General features: G+C 36.9%; 1 protein-coding gene across 2 annotated transcripts; it reads left to right on the top strand.

Annotated features, from left to right (window-relative positions):
• The first annotated feature begins 209 nt into the window (after positions 1–209).
• On the top strand, positions 210–23,180 carry LOC121428481 (FAD-dependent oxidoreductase domain-containing protein 1-like). 2 transcript variants are annotated; one of them, XM_041625109.1, is made up of 9 exons: positions 210–329; positions 4,559–5,035; positions 8,213–8,323; positions 11,176–11,294; positions 12,271–12,365; positions 12,694–12,878; positions 18,262–18,555; positions 19,816–19,917; positions 21,170–23,180. In XM_041625109.1, the coding sequence occupies exons 2-9, from the start codon at positions 4,769–4,771 to the stop codon at positions 21,422–21,424; spliced, it is 1,428 nt and encodes a 475-aa protein (XP_041481043.1). In that variant the 5' UTR covers positions 210–329; positions 4,559–4,768; the 3' UTR covers positions 21,425–23,180. The 2 variants fall into 2 exon arrangements, with proteins under 2 accessions (XP_041481043.1, XP_041481042.1); XM_041625108.1 differs by having other exon boundaries at positions 4,529–5,035.
• Positions 23,181–23,815: the final 635 nt, after the last annotated feature.

Raw genomic sequence — 23,815 nt, 5'->3', positions numbered from 1 at the left:
AATAATGTCTGTAATCTCCTCTTTTCAAAAATATATAATTCAATCGATCTTTTTACTATTATAAAAATGTTTTGATAATTCTTATCAAGAAAAGTAAAGATTTATGATTGAACGTGGTATCTCATTACGATAAAAATGTTTGGAGAGCGAAACTACTTGATAGGATCGGCGCCATTGTTTACATCATTATCACTATCAGTATAGTAGTCACTTTGGGTTATAGTACCTGCACCGGACCTGGCTGGAGCCTGACACCGGAGTTGTAAAACTAGAACGAGAAGCAAGGCGAATTTGGAAGGAAATGTGGCTGTTCAAAGCATATTTATGAGGTAAAGTTCATCGTTTCTGTCATTTTTATTCGTTCTAAAGTTAAACTTCTAGTATGATGGTGGGCCCCAAGTCTGCGCACCTAACAATTTGAGGTTAAGATTTAGCATGAATTTCTTCTTATTTCACAAAATCTTTCAGTTGATAATGTTCCTTACATCATAATGAGTTAGTGTGCAAAATATCTCATAAAATTTGAAAGAAATATATAATTTTCTTGGAAAAAATCTCGGGCAGTCATTTTCAGATTGAAAAAAAAATGGTACCCCATGTCTGCGCACTCATTCACTTTGCACACGATTCGAGGATTTTGATGACAAAAGCTGTATTTTGAGGCTGTCACATGAAATGCCCTGAATTCATTATTTTTCCACCATTTTGAGTCGGATTTTTTTTTATGAAAACCTGTCAATGTAGTGCATGTGTAAAGTTCGTGCTCGTTGCGTATCTTCTGTAACTAAAATCGCGCAGACGCGGGTGCGCAGACTTGGGAGACCGCGCAGACATGGGGGAACTGACCATACGATATGTTTCTTACAAGATCACCCAGGAATCAATTATCAATTGCAGGTCGAGAGATAGACCAAAAGCTTCGGTCTCTGTTGGTTGTCAGCTGAACTCCGTTGGCTTCATTCACCAAATACGAGGAGAAATAAAATTAAAAAAATGTTAAAAAACTCCTCGAAACAGACGGCTGCCAGCTGTCTAGTCGAGAGAGTACCCGGTATACGACTTAGAGCATTATATCATAACCTTGTTCATTGAATGAGTGACTTAGAGTAGACAGCTGGCAGCCGTCTGTTTCGAGGAGTTTTTCAACATTTTATTTTTTTATTTCTCCTCGTATTTGGTGAATGAAGCCAACGGAGTTCAGCTGAACAACCAACATAACAGAGACCGAAGCTTTTGGTCTATATACGACTATACAATCGAGTCGAGAAAAAAATACAGTCAGTACGGTACCGTACAGTCACAGTCACAGAGACGATTTATCTTGTCTTGTGAATACTGCACTTGAACGCCTCAAAGAGGCTATAGACGTGCAGGCCATTCATGCAATCACTGCTGCTATATACTTCTTTTAGTTAGCATTTTTTTGCTTTGCTGTTTCTTAAATGCAGCTAGATCAGTAACCCAGGGAGCCCAGGATCGTACGTGCAATTTGGCATACTCACCTGACAAGCGTGAGGTATGGTCAAAATAATTCTTCGAATGAATAGTTAAACAGAAATCAAGCACTTACCACGATTATATGGATGATGGTCTAACGAGTGGCAGTTTTTCTGACATCTGGGCACAGACTGGAACCCCCCAAAACGAAAAGTTCTCTCCTACCCCCGTCTCGATCGGCCATTTTTGTTATGAATTGTAACAAAATGGCCGATCGAGACGGGGGTAGAAGGAGAGAACTTTTCGTTTTTGGGGGTTCCAGTCTGTGCCCAGATGTCAGAAAAAACTGCCACTCGTTAGACCATCATCCATATAATCGTGGTAAGTGCTTGATTTCTGTTTTAACTATTCAGAGAATTATTTTGACCATACTTCACGCTTGTCAGGTGAGTATGCCAAATTGCACGTACGATCCTGGGCTCCCGCCCGCATAGCGGGCGGGAGTTCCCTGGGTTACTAGATCAGGTGCATTTTTAGTAGTGGGAGAAAGTGAATTCCACTCTACAATAGTACGAGGGTAGAGAGAATATTTGTAGCAATCTTTATTTACTCTGATTATATTGAAGTTTAAGTCATGAGACTGTCTGGTTATTCTAGTTGTTGACCTGGAGGATGCTTTGAAAGTGATTTGATTTATATTACATGGAGTTATATTGTGTATTTCTTTAAACAAAAATGTGATTTTATTTATCTCTACACCTTACTACACCTTATGCATAGGAAGGTTTAAAAAAACAGGCAAATAAAAAGTTGAAAAATAAAGGTTTCTTAATACCAGAGTACCAGACTGATGTCGCGTAGACCCCTCGATCCACATGTAAACAACGCAAATACAATGGCGTTGACCCTTGAACTGCTTATGTATTACGTACTTCCAATACGCATGTGTGTGTATGTGTATTTGAGTTTTGTCAGACGTGTATCAATCAGATATGATTATTTACGTCTGGGACCGACCTTTAAAGGGGAAGTTCACCCTGACAAAAATTTTATTGTAAAAATAGCAGAAAAAATAAAAAAAATATTTGCCGAAGGTTTGAGAAAAATTCATCAAATAATTAAAAAGTTATTAGAATTTCAATTATTTGATTTGTGACGTCATATGCGAGCAGCATTTCTACATAGCAAATGGTAAAAAATCAATGAAATGTCATTTTCTCAGAAAATTGAAAATGGTTTTCACTGTAACTTTTGTATCAATACACAAATCATTTCACACCCGATCATGAAAAGAAAACAAAATTAAGTCATCAGGAACCATACAAAATTTGAAATTCATACATTTTATATTACATAATACATGGGGCAGCTGCTCGTTTATGACGTCACAAATCCCAAATTTTGAACTCTAATAACTTTCTTACTCTTTATCGGATTTTCCTCAAACCTTCACCAATATTTTTTACTATTTTTTCTGCTATTTTTACAACAAAGTTCTTCAGGGTGAACTTCCCCTTTAACGTCACCATCCGAAAGACGTGACCAGGGCTCGAACCTCGAACCGCTGCATCAATTTGTATTCCCCACATAGCTTGGATTACAGGCGCACGCCACAACGCCCAGACGCAATGCCGTCTTGAACAATTTATAGATAAAAAATATTTCACAAATATTAAATTTTTTTATGTAATTATAAATAATTGCCATAATACTTCTATTTATAATCATGAATTATATTTTATTATTTGTGAAATAATAAATTTTATCTATAAATATTAAATTTTTTTATGTAATTATAAATAATTGCCATAATACTTCTATTTATAATCATGAATTATATTTTATTATTTGTGAAATAATAAATTTTATCTATAAATAAAATTGTTCTTCAAAACAGCATCGCTACCGGATGTATGTCATACGTTAGCGGTTCAAGTAAACTTTAACTATTGTTCTTCGCAAACGTTATGCGACGCACGCATCTGTAACGTTGGCGAAGAACAATGGGAAACAAAAAGATGGTGGCGTAAATATTGGGCAAGTCTCTTCCTTCTCTTTACAATATTTTTCTCATTTTTTTGATGAACTCTTGTTTAAAAATAACGAGAGCGGAGAAATGTCGGAAATGAAGTTTCATCCCATATACATGATTTAGGGCTAGATCTTTTAGAAGGAAAATAGAAATTTCGGGGGCGAAAGTTTCTGGTTTTGGGGTCCTTCGTGTACAAGTAGGTGAATGAGAAGGAAGACCTGGCTTCATTGAGAGTAAGCCTATGTTAGTAAATGATTTTTACTCTCTAGAAGCCTCCTGGCTATTCTTATCGAGAAAAAGAAGAAAGAAATCTGCTCCAATGCTTCGCATATTTTTCGTTACGGTTACACCGTTCTGGCTGCATTGACCTGCTACAAATACAATGAGCTGCAATTTTGGTGAAAAGCGGCTGCAGAGCGCTGTCCGACCATCACCTCTGCGCAAGCGCGCCTGGCACCCTAACCCAGGGAGCCCAGGACTCGTCCGTGTAATGCTTTCCAAAATGGGGTAGAGTGGGGTCGCAATAGCTCTCCAAATAAAAGGGGAAAAAATAAATTATTCACTTACCTCGATTATATTGATGAAGGTCTATCGTGAGACACAGAATCCTGAAATCGATGCACAAACTGGACCCTCTAAAAAAGGAAAAGGTTTTACCCCTGTCGCGTTTGTTCTCAGTATCGATCGGCCATTTTGTTTTCAATTTTGACAGAAGGAGAACAAATGAGACAGAACTTGTCTTATTTTTGAGGGTCCAGTTTGTGACTCGATGTAAGGATTCTGTCTCACGATAGACCTTCAGCCATATAATCGAGGCAAAAGTAGCAGGTCGAAAGTTGAAAGTATCCAGAATGTAAACATAGCTGTTACTGAATAAAAGTACTGAATATCTGGACTAAATATTCATAAAAAGCTGCGAGTGAAGTAACAAAAAATAACCAAACTCAGTGTCAAAATAAAGTAGAAAGTATTTTGAGATGTAAATAGTAATGTTAACCTTTGAATGTAAAATAAATAATGTCAAAAGACTAATTCCTTGAATCTCTTGTTTTGATACAGGTTTTACTTTTACTATTTTATTCCTAACAGAAGATAGAATCGGTCGGAGAGTGTGGATCATATGAAAACTTGGATTGCCATTGACTGAATTGAAACTGATACTAGTTTGTCTTGAACATGACCAAACAACGATAACTTGATCTTCACATTCTGATAAATATTTAGTTGTCTGTTAAGATATAAAGTTAGTTACGTATGTAATATTCGTTGGCATCGGCATCACTCTTAGGCACTGTCACCATGGCGTCTGGACTCCGAAGACTACCAGTGCTTTTTCAACAGCCTTTTCGTCGAGCAAGCTTCGTAGACAGAGCAACCAAAGATGCCAAATCCAGGAACCCTTTGAAATGGACTGACTACGGCGATAGCCTTAAGGTAGCTAGACCCCCAAGGCACGCAGACATTGTTGTGATTGGGGGCGGGGTCATGGGCTCCAGTGTGGCCTATTTCCTGAGGCGGCAGGCTCAGGCAGGAGTAAGCGTTTGTGTCATAGAGAGGGACATGAGTGTAAGTATGCTGATTTTTGTTTTCTTGTTTAACTCTCATGACTAAATATGGACTCACATTGTGAATGTATAGTGGGAGATTGTATTACCGACCGGCCTTGTATTACCAAACGTGCGCATCATACGTGTCAAAGAAAATAATTTTGTACGCTCAAAACTTTGCAACATCCTTCCAAAGGGAACTTGAATAGAAAGACGATGAAAATTGGTAAAAAACACATTTTCAAAGTCTTTATATTCTCAAAATAATAAAATATGGTCTAAATAGCGCATTTATAAGTGATTCTTGATGTTTTCTCATCTTTTGCCATAGAAACTCGCATTAGGTAATACATACGTTTTCCAATTTACGAAAATATTTCACATTTGAAGTGGGGTCCGATTGGAAGCTAATATCGGAAAAAAAATTTTGGCAAGTTTTACATATTTATATTTTGTAGAGCTTAAATTATGGTGAAAATTAGGCAAATTTTATGGGAATAATGTGCTTGATATGATTGACTTCATGAAAAGTGTTCGATAATACGATCCACAACCATACTTCTTTGTAATATCTCGGTGATTGACCAGGCCATGGACAATTGCATATAAGTAAAAACTTTGCCATCAAATGGTAACACAGTACCAATGGTAAAAATGCTCTCAATAACAGCAAATTAGAATGAAGGATTTCATTGAAGTTATTAGATTTCTAAGTTTTATCACTTTTATGCAACAGGACCTGAGTCCCGTAAGACAAAGGTTAGCAATTAATCGTATGCTTAATTTTTAACGATTGATTTTCCATTGCAGTCAATGGAATCAATCGTAGCAAAATGTTCTAAGATCATTGCTATTACCTTTGTGTTACGGGACCCAGGTTATACAAACTTGTCATTTACTTCACTGAGAGTAAATGAAATTGATTGAAGTGTGCTAGTGTAAGGGTTGAATTTTGCCTTATTTAATCTTATTATTTATTTCACACTTTGCTTTCCATACTTTTCTTTACCTCCCATTTCTATACCACTGTCACACACCTGTTTCTCTCATTCCTTAGTTTCTACATCACATCATTCCATTGCCATTCCAACTCCATGCATCTCCACATGTTTCTATTGTCCTTTTCTCATTTACATTCATAGCATTCTTCTTCATTCATATCATCCTATCTCATCCTCATTGGTTCACCTTTCAACCTTGGTTCTTCCACTTTTCTGGGTTCTTCCATTCTCTGTTTCTCTATTGGTTGAATTTATCATGTGACATTATTTTTGAATATATTTGAATATATAATTTGTAAAGGCAATGCCTTGTGAGGTCTAGATTACAGACCAATAAATCAGAGCATCACTTGACTTCATTTAGTCGACATCTTTATTTTGGGTTTAGTTCAGCTTCAATTATATTTTAGGTTCTTCTTATTTGGTGCTTCTGGCTGTTTGATATGATTTGAGTTTGCTTGTTTTACGACTGATTTTGTGAGGTGTATCTTTGAACATTTGGCCACTCTACACTAGTAATGAATAAAACATAATATAGTACATTCAGTTGTCATTATGTGAATTCAATTGTATTCTGATTCATTATCTGTTGCTTGATTAGACAATATGAAAGGTTTGACCGACTTCAACATGGCAACACCTGTAATATTCTGATTTTTTTTTACCTGAAAGTGATTGAGATAAGAAAATTTGATTTCAGCATCTCTCACATTCATGTATATAATGCTTAAGCAATAAATCAAAGCAATTATATAGAAGGTTAAGGGATTATTGCATCTTTACATTTTAGATTTTTTACTGAAGTTGTAGTGGGTCCATAGTTACATGTAGCATGGGCTTTAGCCACCCTTTGAGAATTCTGGCCTACATGTCCCTCTGTGATCACATATATGCTTGACTTAACTCATTGATAGGAGTCAACAGGTGTGAATTCCATTTAATCCAAACTTTGGCAAATAAGGCAGAGCGGGAATTCCATTGATCCCACAGAAGTAAAATTTCTAGGGCATGGTCTCTTTTATATATAATATATGACTACACAAATAATAACAAAACATGTCCAAGGCCAACTGATAGGGCATCAAATACATCTACCTTTGCCTTGGATGACTAGGGTTAATTCACCAGTGGATTTGGCTGAGTGATTTCTTTGTTGCACTGTGACACACAATGTATAGGGTTTGTTTAAGCCCTTTTGGAAGTAATAAATTCATGCAAGGTTGAAAAAGGTTGCTTTCATTCCTGATTGATCAATTTCTTTAAAAGTTGGATGGGAGCAGCTTTCATGGAAACTGGAGGATTATTTGCTGACAGACTTAGTGAAAAAGCACTTTAATTAAACAGTCTAGACATCTATGGAGGAAAACCCGGGGGCACTCACATGCGGTACGGGGACGTGCTGCTTTAATGACCCCCTTTTTCAGACCTAATTTTCAGTTCTCTAGATACTCCGAATGACAAAACTTCAGTTCAGAAGCCGCACAGCCCCGCTCGTAAGACTCCCGTTTTGAGACATCTCAGTTCCCCAGCCCTACCAAAATTGTCTAGCATGAGCACCGCATGCGAGAGACGCATGTACGGTTTCGCAACTCCCTACATAATAACTAGTAGCCACTGTAATAATAATAATAATAATATAGGGTATTTATATTAAGCACATATCCACCCTGTTAGGTGCTCAAGGCGCTCCTATATTACCCGGCTAAGCTAGGCGTTCATAGCGCACACAGCTTTTTAAGGAATTACTTCCTACTAGTACCCATTTACCTCACCTGGGTTGAGTGCAGTACATTGTGGATCAATTTCTGTATGCATGGCGAGTTCATGCACAGCACTATGGTGCAATGTATTTGCAGTACCGCGATCCCCTTCCATAGACCCTGTTTTTCACACCGCTCTGTATATATTTAGTTCCGAAGACCCTGTATTTTACCCTTTTAGTCAGCTCCTTGGACCCCTATTTCAGAGTTTCGCTAGGCACACCCCCATCAAAAAGATAGTTTGAGTACACTTCCTTTGCAGATGGTATTGAAATATAAAATGATATAATAAATTTATAATTTACTTTGCACTGTATTTTAAAAACAAGTTTATATGAAATGAAAGAATAATTGGATACGTTTGATTGTTTTATGATAATCAATGAATATTTTTCTTATGAAATTGAAAATGCATCTATTGTTTTGTATTTCCAGTATACCAGAGCTTCTAGTTCGCTTGCTGTTGGTGGGATCAGACAACAATTTTCAGTTCCAGAAAATGTCTACATGTCTCTATACAGTGCACACTTCCTTCGGAATATCAAGGTATAAAATTACAAGTAGTAGGTAACCTCAGATTTCATCACAACTTCTTGCAATATATTTTTGTTACAAAGTGTTGTGTGCATGTCAGTGGCATGGTGAGCTGAAATATTTTAGGGGCAGAACGCAGCATGGGGAAATGTGAAAAGTTGCGACTGATCAAAAATCTTGACCATAATAATCTAACTTTGTGATAGATTTTGACTTAATATATGTGGAGCAACGTGGCCCAGTGGATTAGTCTTCGGACTTTGAAACAGGGTCGTGGGTTCGAATCCCAGCCATGGCGTAATTTCCTTCGGCAAGAAATTTATCCACATTGTGCTGCGCTCGACCCAGGTGAAGTAAATGAGTACCTGGCAGGAATTTATTCCTTGAAATGCCACCGCGCTGTAAAAGGCTGCGGGGCTAAAGCCAGGGTAATACGCTTTTGGCAGTGATATGCGCTACATGTATATACATGTAAGCATGTTGGTATTATTATTAATGTTGTGAAAATGATATATACCATGGGAGTAAAAAAAAATTAACACACCTCACAAATCCCCAATTAGTAGAAAAAAGTATGTCATAAATTAAATCATTATGTATGGCTGGAAAGAGAATCTTCTCCCAAATAATTTAATACCATATTTATGTGGGTGTCTTCACACTTGGATAATCAGTAGGTATTCTTTGAAGTGATGTAAAATTTGATTTGTGCCAAAGTAAGGCATGCCTGCAATGAATGAACCCCGGAAGCCAGTGATGTCATAATCCTACATGAGTTAGTAAACATATTTGTAAATCCATTTTCAATGAAATTAACTTGAGCATTGATCCTTAAAAGTGTAAACAATTATAATGTATATCACTGAAAAAAGTGTTTTGAAATGGATTTTAATGCAACCCTTGTAGGATTTTGTCATCTGGATTCATTGCAGTCATGCCTTACTTTGGCGCAAAACAAAATTTACATCACTGCAAAGATTACCTCCTGATCATCCAAGCCTTAACACATTCCACACAAATATGGTATCAAATTATTTTGGAGAACATACTCTTTCAGGCCATATAATAATTATGTGTACATGACAATCTTCTTTAATTTGGGGATTTGTGAGGTGTCAATTTTTTTTTTACTCACACAGTATGTATCACCATCATTATTTCCCCTAGGTCATGAAAATTTTGGGGAGTCAGTCAAGTGCTCCCTACCCCTGCCCCCACATGTTCTCAATCTTTATGTTCCCCTCATTTCTTTCTATACTTCTGGACTAATATATCATCCTCTCAGTGAAATCTATAATGCATTCCCTGAGCTGCACATCTTGGATGGATGAGTTACATAATCATTAGTCATAGCTTTGGGAGCATACTTTATGCAAAAATAACCTTCTTTCTAATTCCTCTCTGTGCACCTCAGCAGTACTTGAGCCAGAATTTTATAAGAATTTTACTTATTGAAAATGCTTAACCATCTTTGGTATTCAATTGTATTTTTCTGGTGAAGTATTTTGCTTCAATGTAAGCCAGCCACCTCCCTGGCTTAAGTCTGGCTCGTGTGCAATTTACAAATGGACATTACGCAGTCAATAATGCTACACACAGATGGATGCAAAGCATAGCGCATTATTTGGCTTAAGGCTTTGTGAAATCACAATGGTTTTTTGTATTTATATTTGTATTTGTACTTTACTTACATTTGGGAAGTGAATTGAATAGAAGTAATATTAGTCAAATAAAATGCTAAATGAATTCTGTGAAATGAATGCCAGCCCTGTAAAAGTAAGACCTCATTAGTCTGCAATATTATGATAGGTGATATACAGTCTAGGCCAAAAGTTTACATACACCTAGATGGAATTCAGTTAAATTTGTTCGCTTGCCAAACATTGTAAAATTTACTATATCGTCAGAAATATGAATACTACCATGACGAATGTGGTACATTAAATGAAAGAGCATATTAAGTTCTTTCACACGATTGGGATAAAGTTGGGATTAAAGTATATTTCAGGCGGAATCTTTGAAAATATTGATACTCGAGCCAAATGTATTCTATTGTTTGTAATTATGTTTTCAAACATCGTTTCACAAAAATATATAAATGTCAAATCTATGATTTATTATTATATTTTATTTTCTATTATGATATGTCACCACTGAACAAAAAAGTATAATCTGAAATGTTTGTGTTGAGAAGTAACTAACTACATGTAAATATGAAGTGTTTTTGTCAAGTTTTTATGCTTAATTTGTGTAAAATATGAAGAGTCTTGGGGGAAAATGACACCTACAATGTAAATATATGAAGATTTTTTTATTAATAAATGACACCTAAATATTTTTCAGCTCCTGATGACAAAGCAATGTGATGAAGGGGCATGACATACTCATTTGTTTGATACCAAATTTGTCATGATAGCAAAAATATTTTATAAGATATTTAGCAAGTGTCAACTTTTCTTTGAGTATCATGGGTGTACATGTATGTAAACTTTTGGCCTCAACGGTATATACATATTTTCAGTAATCACCCAGGGATCATATTGGTGATTTGATAGGACCAAACTAATGTATTCTTCCACCAATTATTACTTACAACATACTTTAATGGGGCCTGCAGTTTTACAAGCTTGTGTGTATTTCAGTCCCATCATTTTCTTTGACTGTACCTTATTACTTTATTTCATTTGTCTGTAAATTCATATGATATATTATTGTGGGGTTTTTTTAATGTGAAACAATTGTTAAATGAGAAAAAGGAAAATAAAGAAAATGAAATACTCATTGAAATTATATTTTTCGTAATTGAGATCATCATGTCTTGCAGCTTTTATAATTTCATTATTTTTTGTCATTATGAATTTCAGCAAAATCTTTGTGTCGATGACCGAGATCCTCCGGATATTCAGTTTAACCATCAAGGGTACCTCACGCTTTCCTCTCAGGCCAATGCTCATATCTTGGAACAGAACTTCAAGCTGCAGACGTGAGTTTCTAATTTGGGGTGATTTTTTTTTATAACACATATCTGATTGCTAAGAAAGCACAAATACTTGTAAGCAAGCAAGCAACCAAGGGATTGAAAGCTAAGTTCCTCTCTCAGGGACCTGGTAATAAGGATAAATGCTTTACCAAAGGGCACTAGCACACCAAGTGGGAATCAAACCCGTGTCATCGGAATCCAAAACCTCTGCTATACTGACTTAGCTATTACCCCTCTTACATTTTATGTCCAATCTATAGATTTAAGTCCCTTGATTTATACTCATTAAATCTAAGTCAAATATTAAGTCGGTGCTTTCTAAAGCCACGCTTTTGACTTTAGAGCTTTCCCCATAGTAAGGTGTGTTTGAGGAAGTCAAATGGTTGTAATTAAATGTTGCTACAAACAGGGGGAGGGGATGGCGGAAGCCGAATTTTATGTACATTTTTCTAAATTAAAAGATATTCTGCTTAGTCTGAAAGAAAGAGGGAGGGAGGGAGGGAAATGGTTCCACTGTAAAGGGCTGAAAACTGAAAACCACCTTCAATAAGTGTGCCTTGGAATAATTATCAACTCTGAGTAAAAAAAGCTCATAGCTTATTTTGCCGGTTCTTGAACCACTGATGACGTTCTTCCACCATCATTTGACACTCAATATTCAATCATACATGTACCTAAAATGCTTGAAGGTTGTTTTAGGAGATCTTTTCTAATTTATTTTGGAATTAGTATCACAAATGGAAGTTATCTGTAATACTGGGACCTACGTATTATTTCATTTGTTTTCATTCCAGTCATATATTATTTAATTTTGTGATTATCAAAATTTTGCTATTCACAGTTTGTTGCCACATTTTTCTAATAAACCATCTCAATCAACTTTATATAAGCTCGAAGATAGGCCTATCCCTTTCCCTTGAGGTAAGCTCAATAATGGACTTCACAAAAAGTAAGAATTACACTTTGTTTTTTATTACAGTGAACTTGGTGCAAAGGTCGAACTTATGTCATCGATGAGACTGAAAGAACGGTTTCCATGGTTGAACACCGATGAAGTAGAAATCGGTACATATGGTAAGTTTAATGATTTAAAGGAATGAATTAACATTGTTGAAAGTAGAAAAAAAATGAGTGGGGTGGGGCTCCTAGCCCCCCCCCCCCCTCAACACTTTGTGCCATGAGTCCAAATTCAATTCAAAACACAATTGAATGTTCTAAGGATGGTCTACACTCCTTAATTCATTCCTTTTTCACATCATTTTTTTTAAGATGTAGGTTTGGAGTCTGAATGTTGTGTAGAACCTGTATCCTTAAGTGCAGTGTACCAAGGAAGTTTAGCACTCCTTGTGCATTCCTTATTATCTTCCGACCTTATATTATTAATCCTCTTGTTTGCATTTAGGTTTAGAGAATGAAGGTTGGTTTGACCCGTACCTTCTCACAAGGTCCTTCAAGCAGAAAGCAGAATCCCTTGGAGCACAGTACTGCCTTGGGGAAGTGGTTGGCTTTGAATGCAGCAAACTTGACAAACAAATGAGTGTTCCAGGGTACTATGTTGGCCAAGGAAAGAGGATTAAGGCAGTCAAGGTAAATATTTGCCAACATTAGAAGCATGGTGTTTTATTTCAAGTGTAGGAGTGAGTGGCAATGTATGATTAAAACCGAAGATCAAATCTTGGTTCATAATAATAATGATGATAATAACAATAAGCATTTATATAGTGCCATCTATCTAGAAATATATTCTGAGGCACTCAAGAAAAGAAAGAATTAGAACGTTTGGATGAGTGTCAAAGTGCCAATAACTAATACTGTTAAAAAAGATAAGACTTCAGTTTAGATTTGAAGGTCTCCAGTGATGGTATAATTCTTAAATTCAATGGCAAATTATTCCAGAGAGAAGGTGCTGAGGCAGAGAAAGCTTATGCACCATATGCTAGACGTGTCTTGGAGTTTTAAGAAGTTGCTGGTGTGATGATCTTAGGCTACGAGCTGGTGTATAACGCATGACAAGGTCGTGTAGATATTTTGGTGCCAAACTATTAAACACTTTCCAAGTGAGAAGAAGTATTTTAAATACTTTACGCTTCCGGATTGGCAACCAATGTAACTTTTGGAGAATCAGTGAAATGTCTCTATATTTTGACGTACCAGGTTAAAACCTTGGCAGCTGTATTCTGAGCATACTAAAGTTTACTGAAGTTTTATTCATGAATTATTTCATTGTGGAAAGTTGAGTTTTGGCTAGATTTGCTTCTTTTAGAGATAGATTTATTTGATATTCCATTTGGCGCACTCATTAGAAAAAAATGAAAGGAATTTGTTATGAAAGGTTGTTCTCATTAAGATGTGCCAGGTAGGTTCAAGATGGTTTTGAAATTGCGCCATAAGTCTGTGGATGAAAGTAATCTCCATTTAAGATACTTTTAGTTGTAACTGAGCGTTTGCCCTACTCATTTTAATAAGTTAAGACTAATCATTCTTATATTCCTTCAAAAGATAAAATAGTACTCCCCAGTTAACAAATGAAGGGTTGAAATCCAGCCAAAACTTAACTTTCCACATTATATCAATATTCTATGCTCTTCAATTTTGCCATGTTTCCGGCCACATTATCTTTCATTACCACCTCTCCACCATGGCTCAGTGGAAGTGCTGTTATTGATAAACCTCTATATCGCTAGCCCTGTCTATAATCGCTTGTTTTTGCCTCTGAGCGATTATCAATAACCTTTCTCTCATAGTCGATAATACCCACTATTATGTAGGGACAGTGATTTTCCGCGATTGCGGAAGACGGACAGGATTTGCGGGAACAGCCTTTAAAAACAGAAGTGGCTTTTTAAATAGAAAATCACAGATAACCTATTTTTCCTCAAAATGCACAGAACAGCAACAGAAATCACTCCACAATCTTAACAAAATACAAATACTTACTGGCCACAAAACATGATCCCTCCATGTATCAAAAACATATAAGCGCAAGCTCAATTTAGTGACCAAAACAAATACCAAATATGTAGGAGCAACACAGCCGTGTGTCGCTGCCCTCTACGTTCAAAGATGTAACAGCATGAAATACAAATGGCGGATAGGTGAAAGTCCTTGACTGCTCAGAACGATGTCAGAAAAGCCCTCAAATCCTTGATAAAATTTCATCCAACCCTAAAGTAATGCTATTTATGTGAAAGGTGGGGATTTATTCATGCTATATGTGTTTTTTACAATATGTTAATGTACTCGTTTAGATTCAATAAACATTGATTTTAAAAGTTTTGTTGGTACGGTGGCAGATACAAATTTTGACCAGCGCGAGTATTGCGACATCACTAATCAAAGCTTGCATCAAAAGAAGCTTCCAAACCTGAATACAAACAGCAAGCACCACTGAAGTTTACACTTAGTTCGCAACATGGATTAATACCCAAGTCAAATAAAGCTAAAGATATTCTGCAGGTACCAGAAAGAAGTGTTGAACAAAGTATAAATCTAGATCTACCAATGTGTGGAAAGTGTGACAAGTGCATCCTACCTGACCCTGATGACTCTGGTATTGATAAAGAACCAAGCCATCCTCTATCGGTGGTTTGCGATGTCTGTAAAACTTATTATCATCGACAATGTAGTGGTCTATCAGATGAACTTTTTGAGATCATCAGCAAATTTGGCATGCAGGGCACTCGAGACATACCATGGCATTGTTCGATCTGTAAGAAGTATGCTCAAGTAATGTTTGACGAGATGATTGATTTAAGAAGGCGGCAAGATTTGCTAGAAAGAGAGTTCAATCAAGTCAAAGAAAAGTTGAAAAGTGTCAGTGAACTCGGGCCAACAGTGGTGAGTGAGGATAACCCAAACCTCTATAGCGCCATAAAGGAAGTAATGGAACAAGATAAAAGACAGAAAAATATTGTAGTTACCAACATGGCTGATGTCACCGCTACAAGTACGCAGAAAGCTGTATTGAAAGCCACCAAAGACCTATTCCAAGGCAAACTCCAAGTAAACTCTAGTGATATCGAGAAAGCCGAAACCATTGCCACAGAGAAAGGAGTTCTGGTAAAGGTACAGATGAAAAACTTAAAAGCAAAGAAAACGGCTCTCTCTAATGCAAAACTTCTACAACACGATGAGGTGTCAAAAAATGTATACCTGAAGCCAGACCTGACTTACAAACAGCGATGCAAAGAAACCAAATTAAGACTAGAACTAAAGCGTCGGAAGGAAATGGGAGAGAGGAATCTGAGGATAGTGAGGGGGAAAATCATGGAAATAGACCCCCCTCCAATAAAGGAATTGAAGTAAACACTTCAACACAAAGCACCACTGTATATAGCGCACCTTTAAAACACAACAAAACAAACTTTTTAAATGATCCAAGAACTTCAGAGGTAAGTCACCATGAAGAGGATCCACTAGATTATGATTTATCTAAGTTTTCAAGGAAACAAGAAGCAATCAAAGACAACCAACCAGAAAAGCACAAGAACTTGTATAGTGACATGGATCACAACCCTCAAAATAAAACAAGTAACAGTAAACCAAACATTAAAGGAAATGTCACTAGAAAGAAGTTGAAATGCATATTCACAAATGCCCAAAGCATCGTCAACAAAAGAGACGAACTGCAGAGTACTGTATACCAAGAAGAACCAGATGTAATAAGCATTGTAGAGACATGGCTAAACGATAAGATATCAGATGCTGAGATACAAATTCCTGGTTATCAAGCCACCCGACTAGATAGGCAAAACAGACCACATGGAGGTGTTCTATTGTACACCAAGGAAGGAATAGAAGTACAACCAAGAACAGATTCTGAGCTAGATATCTACGACGAAGCACTATGGTGTGATATCACTAGCCAAGGCACAGAACTAGATTTGTTAATTGGTATTGTGTACAGAAGCCCCAACAATACAAATGAACAGAATGACAACCTGAACAAAGCCCTATATCTGCTAAACAAAGAACAGAAAGACATCTTGATTATGGGTGACTTCAATTATCGTGATATTAATTGGGAAACGATGCAAGCAGGCTCAGGCAAGTCAGAAGCATTTTTGGACGTTATTATGGACAACCTGTGGACTCAACATGTGTCAGCACCGACGAGACAAGAATCACTCCTGGACCTTGTGATTACATCAAACCCTTGTGCAATCGATGAAGTTGAAATCATAGCACACCTGGGAAATAGTGACCATAATATGCTACGATGGGATACAAACTACTTTGTAAATCAGAATAACATTGTACCTAAACGAGACTTTAAATCTGCCAACTTTGATGCAATTAAATGTGAATTAGAGGAGATTGATTGGAATAACAAACTAAACAACAAATCAGCTGAACAGGCATGGAATGAAACTAAAGCTGTGCTACATCGGCTAATATATGACTATGTACCTACAAAACAACACAAAAAGAAGAAGACACTGTGGCTCACAAGGAGAGCACAGAAATCGATTCGCCGCAAACACAGAGCATGGAAACGATATAAAGCCCAGAAGTCAACCCAAAGATTTGAGCACTATAAGCAGTGCCAGAAAGAGGCAAAGCATGAAGTAGAAGTGGCAAAGAAAAACTTTGAGAAAAGACTAGCTGAGAATATAAAGGAAGATACCAAAAGCTTCTATGCATATGTGAGAACAAAACAGAAGGTTAAGGATTCCGTCGGGCCTCTTAAGAATGAAGCTGGTGAAACAATTAACCCAGGAGTTGATACAGCTAATGCCCTCAACAACTATTTTATAACGGTGTTTGCAGACGAGAAAGAGGAAGCACCCATTCCTGAAACAATATTCCAAGGACCCAGTGACATGTTTCTGAAAGACTTCTTGATAACGGATGAATGTGTCAGAAAGAAACTGGAAGCTCTTGATCCAACTAAAGCTGCTGGACCAGATGAGATACCTCCAGTCATTCTTACAACTCTGGCAAACCAATTATGTGTACCCCTAGCCTACATATTCAACAAATCCTTAGAGGAAGGAATAGTACCAACAGATTGGAAACTTGCCCATGTTATCCCAATCTTCAAAAAAGGATCAAGGTCTAAGCCTAACAACTATAGACCGATCAGCCTAACTTCAACAGCTGGGAAAGTTATGGAAAGCATAATCAGAGACAAGATAACTGAACACATTGACAAACACAAGCTTATCTATGACACTCAACATGGCTTCACCAAAGGAAGGTCAACAACAACAAACCTGCTGGAGTATCTCGAAATCATCACAAAGAGAGTCGACGAGGGTACGCCAGTTGACGTTGTCTACCTCGATCTAGCAAAAGCGTTTGACACTGTACCACACAAAAGACTAATCAGGAAAATTGAAGCACACGGGATCGGTGGCAAGCTACTACAATGGATCAAATGTTGGCTCAATGATCGTAAACAAAGAGTTAGTACACAGGGAGCAGAATCTGATTGGAGGGAAGTTACCTGCTCAGTTGTTCTGTTTTTTGATGTATGTAAATGATATGGATATTGGAATCAACAATGACTCTAAAATCAGCAAATTTGCAGATGATACCAAGCTTATACACGCTGTACAAACCGACGATGACCTACAAGGTATGCAACAGTCGATCAATCACCTTGATAGATGGGCAGCAAAATGGCTGATGAGATTCAATATAGACAAGTGTGGTGTGATGCATTTTGGATCCAAAAACCCTAACCAAGTGTATTCACTGAATGGCTCTGCACTAAAAGAAACAGTCGAAGAGAAAGATCTTGGGATTCTTGTCAATAAATCACTAAAAGTTGCTTCCCAATGTGCAGCAGCACTATTATAGTAACTTTGCCATTCTGTGGTATCTTCTATGGAATCATTGATTTTGAATGGCTGTTGAGCCATGTTACCATGGTAGTTACCATTGGATGGTAAAGTTATCTTAATAGTAACTGCAATGGGGCCCTGGTGTTTAAACTTGACATCTATGCCATTTTTGTAATTCTCAGGTTAGAATGCCTAACAGCCCAGAAGTAATCGATGTCCAGTGCGCCTTTGCAGTGATCTGTGCCGGCTCCTGGTCTGGCGAGGTCACGTCCACATTGGGCATCGGTCAAGGAACTGCTGAAGAATTGATGGATGTTCCCTTGCCTGTGGAACCCAGGAAGAGATATGTCTATGTGGCCCACTGCCCGGATGGTCCTGGTCTCGATTGTCCCATGATCGTCAACGTTGATGGGGTCTATACCCGGAGGGAAGGCCTTGGAGGGAACTACCTCATGGGATCTTGCCCACCAGAAGAGGTAGGTAGGACCTAGTCCAAGGTGATTGTAAATGTTAATGGTGTCTATACCCAGAGGTAAGGGCTGGGAGGGAACTACCTCATGGGATCTTGCACACCAGAAGAGATAGGTAGGACTTAGACCAAGGTGATTGTAAATGTTAATGGTGTCTATACCCAGAGGGAAGGCCTTGGAGGGAACTACCTCATGGGATCTTGTCCACCAGAAGAGGTAGGTAGGACCTAGTTCAAGGTGATTGTAAATGTTAATGGTGTCTATACCCAGAGGGAAGGACTGGCAAGGAACTACCTCATGGGATCTTGTCCATCAGAAGTAGAAGGTAGGACATTTTCTAAGGTGCTCTTCGGGGCCAAGTACGGTAGCGATAAAGCTTAGCAATTGATCATGGAGCTGATTTTTACAATTTATTGTAAACAATGCTCAATGCAATCAATCATAGAAATCAGCCCCATAAAGCTTTATGATATTGGGACCAGGGGAGAGTTTCATGAAAGGACTTGTCAGACGTTTTATCCGACAAGTCCCATTTTATCCGACAGTTACTATAGTAACAGTGCCTCTCAGCCAATCAGAATCAAGGAAAGATGTCAGATCCGACAACTTGTCAGACAAAAATGTTGATGAAACGATCCCCTGGTCCTTGTCTGACAAGGAGTTGTAATTGATCCGATCAACCACAACTATGGAAAGCCAACATCTAAAATGCTTGTTTGTTCAATCTGTTTCCTAGATATGATGTATATCCACAAATTCATTTTTTTAAACAATTTTGTATGCTTTTTTCTGTTTACAAAAGGACATGTGCAAATGTCTTGTGCAAAAAATTTGAAATGTATGTGCATGTATTTGAGCTATTTGTGGCCTGATGGCACTTACAAAATATTGAAATTAATTGAATGAATTGGTATGTTTAATGCCTGTAATTGTATTGTACTCTGAACTTGACTGCCAATGCTGAAAATTTGAATTCATTATTTCCCACTGGTTTTTAATCCATGAAATACATGTATCCATTTCATGTTTGAGTTGTTTAAATCTCCATTTAGTTGTCAATCCATAAAGCTGTTTAAATCTCGCATCGGTTTTCAATCTGTATAATCTCCCATTGGTTTTCAATCTGAATAATTTCCCGCCGACTTTTAATCAGAATGATATGCCATCGGGTTTCTTATCTCTTGTTAGAGATACTTCACCATTTGGTTCGCTCTACAGAAGGACTGTAAGTAGAGTTTTCTTTTCTATTTTCTTTTTCATTTCCAGGCGGAACCAGACTGCGATAATCTCAATGTAGATTATGATTTCTTTGAGGAAAAAGTATGGCCTTCAATGGCAAACAGAGTTCCAGCCTTTGAAAATTTAAAGGTAAGAAACCCTGAAAAATTTAGTGTACTAAGTGTTCTTCCTAATAGCAAATCCAATATATCATACTTTATTCTTTAGATGGATGTTTCATAAAGCTGTTCGTAACTTACAAGCCAAGTCATGAACGAGTTGTTGCCCTTTCTTAGAAACTGAATTAGAAACTGATATCTCCCAACCTGAATGATCAAGTTGTTAGAAAAATAATTGCTGATTCTTTTTATTTTTTTTTCAATTCATGAATTAATTTTTCAGTTTAAGTTTCTAAAATGTGTAAAAATCATTCTGAACAATAAACTACAACATACGATACTGTGTTATGTAATTTTGTTGAGAAATTTCTTTTTTTTTCCAGCAGGAAGTCATAATTATATGTATATGAATGTGTTATTTTATCAGTGGAAGTTAAAGATCTGCTTTGTGGAGCCACCTCATTTGATTGTTTTTACCTGTATTCATCGTAACTTAACTTCTAATAGACCAAACTATACAATTCGTGTATTTCAGAGAAATCCATCTATAAATATGACCTAATGGATACATAAAAACAACAGTTTGTGTAATACATGTTCCAATATTTCAATGAAACAGAAAGTTAGTCTTTGATAATGGTGTGCAACGTTCTTAAAGTGCTTAATTCATTGTCTCTATTAAAGCACTGCATACTATTACCCCGACTTCAGCATTGCTAATCTGGACATGTGCTCGAGCATTCATGGAATTTCTTCCTACTGGATACCCATTTACTACACCTTTGTGGAGAGTGGAAATTACGTAAAATGCCTTTGTCAAAGGGCATGGGTGCTACAGTAGGATTTGAACTCCGGACCTCATGGACCAGTTGTCTTTATAAATGGGTGATCTCTATTAGAGATTTGACTTTATTAATGATAATAATAATAATAAACAACTCTTGTATAGCACATGTCATGTTGTGATTATAACATCTCTGTGCACATCCAAAGGACTTGGATATTATTACCCTGGCTTTAGCTTGACAGCAGTAATTACCTAAAGTGCACATGTAGTTCAAGGAATCATTTACTACCAGGTACCCATTTACCTCACATGGGTCGAGTGCAGCACAATGTGGATAAATTTCTTGCTGAAAGAAACTATGCCATAGCTGGGATTTGAACCCATGACCCTCTGTTTCAAAGTCCGGAGACTCATTCACTGGGGCACAACGCTCCATATTTCTGCAATGATAATGAAAAAAAATGATAGCAAAATGATTTATTTTTGTGTCTTTCAGCTAAAGAGTGCGTGGGCTGGTTTCTACGACTACAACACGATCGACCAGAACGCCATCATCGGAACCCACCCTGCCTTTCCAAACCTCCTTCTTGCTACAGGATTTAGTGGTCATGGTATTCAGCAGTCGCCGGCAGTTGGACAAGCAATAAGCGATCTTATATTTGAAGGAAAGTTTGTGGAGATTGACCTGAACAGAATGGGCTTTGAGCGATTTCTCAATAAACAACATGTCAGAGAATCAAATATCTATTGATTGCAGGTTGCAATTGATCGCAGTATAATAAAACAGGTGGTGTGCTTTTATTGCGGCAATCGATCACTGGAAAATAAATGATGTCAGTGGATGGATCGAAAGAGAACTAAATGATAGCATTCTATCTATTGATCGCTCATGGCAATGGATTGCAGAAATGATAGCATGCTATCTATTGATCGCTCATAGCAATGGATTGCAGAAATGATAGCATGCTATCTATTGATCGCGTACTGCAATGGATTGCAGGAATGATATGATAGCATTCTATCTATTGATCGCTTATGGCAATGGATTGCAGAAATGATAGCATGTTATCTATTGATCGCTCATAGCAATGGATTGCAGAAATGATAGCATGTTATCTATTGATCGCTCATAGCAATGGATTGCAGAAATGATAGCATGCTATCTATTGATCGCTCATAACAATGGATTGCAGAAATGATAGCATGTTATCTATTGATCGCTCATAGCAATGGATTGCAGAAATGATAGCATGCTATCTATTGATCGCTCATAGCAATGGATTGCAGAAATGATAGCATGCTATCTATTGATCGCTCATAACAATGGATTGCAGAAATGATACCATGTTATCTATTGATCGCGTACCGCAATGGATTGCAGGAATTATATGATAGCATTCTATCTATTGATTGCGTACCGCAATGGATTGCAGGAATGATACGATAGCATTCTATCGATCGCTTTTACAGCAATGGATAACAAGAGAACTAAATGGTATCATTTTATCTATCACTGATTGCAATGGATTGCAGTAGAACAAAATGATGGCATTTCATCTTGTGATCACTTGCAGCAATAGCATTTAATCTATTAATCCCTAATGGCAATGGATTGCAGGAGAGCAAAATGATGGCATTTCTCTAGCGATCGCTTGTATCAATGGATGGCAGAAGAGCTAAATTATGGCGTTATATCTATTAATTGTTATTAATCTCAGGAGGACTAGGTTTTTTAATATTTTGATCGCATGTTGTAGTGATTGATCACAGTTACAAAATCACTGGTAGAAATAGATCACAGAACTGAATGGTTGCATTTTATGACCTCAATTCTCAAAGGTGGTTCCAAAACCTTGGGTTACATGTATGCAAATTTCATTCATTCATGATGCTTATTTTCAGCGTGTTTATTGAGAAAGAGTCTAATAATGAAGGCAAGATTTTGTCATATGGTGCTTAATCCTCACTTGTAATTGTTACTGCATGAATTAGCAACTGTTTATGTAAATTAATTGAAATGAACAGTGGGTTCATCAATTCAAAACAGTAGGCTGACATATGTAACAAGTAAACAATATGCCGTGTGATGAAAGCACAAATTCATTACTGGACACATTTTGTACTGAAGTAAGTGTAATAAATGTATGAAATCTTATTTTTCTTTTTTTCACCGTTGATTCAAGGCCACCTCTGTAAATTTGGGTCTGTTTGTTTTGGGGATTTAATTTCTGAAAATAAATATATTTGTACATTCGTCTACTACAGCACATGTGCAATACTAATGTATTTCTCTGTGTCTCAGCATCATGGATGAAAATCTTTTTGAAAAGTTGACAGAAGAAATGAAGAGACAGAAAATTGTTTAGAACTATTTGGAAACGATATACATGTAGAACCTCTTGTATTTTCCCCAGATGAGTCTGAAAAGTTCATCATCATCTGCTTATTCATCTCCATCATCAACAACATCGTTATCATCATCATCGTCAACCTCATTGTCATCATCTTTATCGTCATCATCACTATCCTATCACCATCAACCTCATCGATATCATCTTCATCGTTATCATCATCATCTTCATCATTATCATCATCTTCATCAGTAGCGTACAGAGGGGGGGTCTGCTTTTTAATGACCAAGAAACAAAAGAACATGAAAGATAAAAGGTGAAATATGATATTTTCTGAATATTAAGTCAAAATCTATCAAAAAATTAGATTTTTTGGTAAAGATTCGTTGAATATCCAGCCCCCTCAAAATTTTTGGCCCCCTTACGCCACTGATCCTTGTCACCAAAATCATTACCACATACTGTCACCATCAACCTCATTATCTTAACCATCTTCTGTTATTAAGCATATTAGGGATTTAACAATTTTTTCGTATGCTTGTACTATTTTTGAAATATTTTTTGAACTTTCCCATTTTTAGGCCTAAAAAATGAATCTTAGAAATATTTTTTTTTCATAATTATGCTATCGTGATTGGTTAACATTGGTTTGACTTTTAAAAAATCTGAGCTAGAAGGTCACACTTGTCACCTGTGTCTGTGATATTTTATATATTTTTAATTTTTTACATGGAGATGAAATTAATTTTAAAGGTTAGAATACCTCACAAATAAGGTGGTGAATACAATTT

Source organism: Lytechinus variegatus, chromosome 15, assembly GCF_018143015.1.
Source record: "Lytechinus variegatus isolate NC3 chromosome 15, Lvar_3.0, whole genome shotgun sequence".
Classification (NCBI taxonomy): Eukaryota; Metazoa; Echinodermata; class Echinoidea; order Temnopleuroida; family Toxopneustidae; genus Lytechinus; species Lytechinus variegatus.
This window is presented reverse-complemented; position numbering and strand designations above follow the sequence as displayed.

Coding starts and splice junctions, on each gene's coding strand:
- LOC121428481 (XM_041625109.1), top strand. CDS start 4,769: ATGGCGTCTGGACTCCGAAGACTACCAGTGCTTTTTCAACAGCCTTTT. Junction 8,324..11,175: donor ACTTCCTTCGGAATATCAAG/GTATAAAATTAC, acceptor TATGAATTTCAG/CAAAATCTTTGTGTCGATGA. Junction 12,366..12,693: donor AGTAGAAATCGGTACATATG/GTAAGTTTAATG, acceptor GTTTGCATTTAG/GTTTAGAGAATGAAGGTTGG.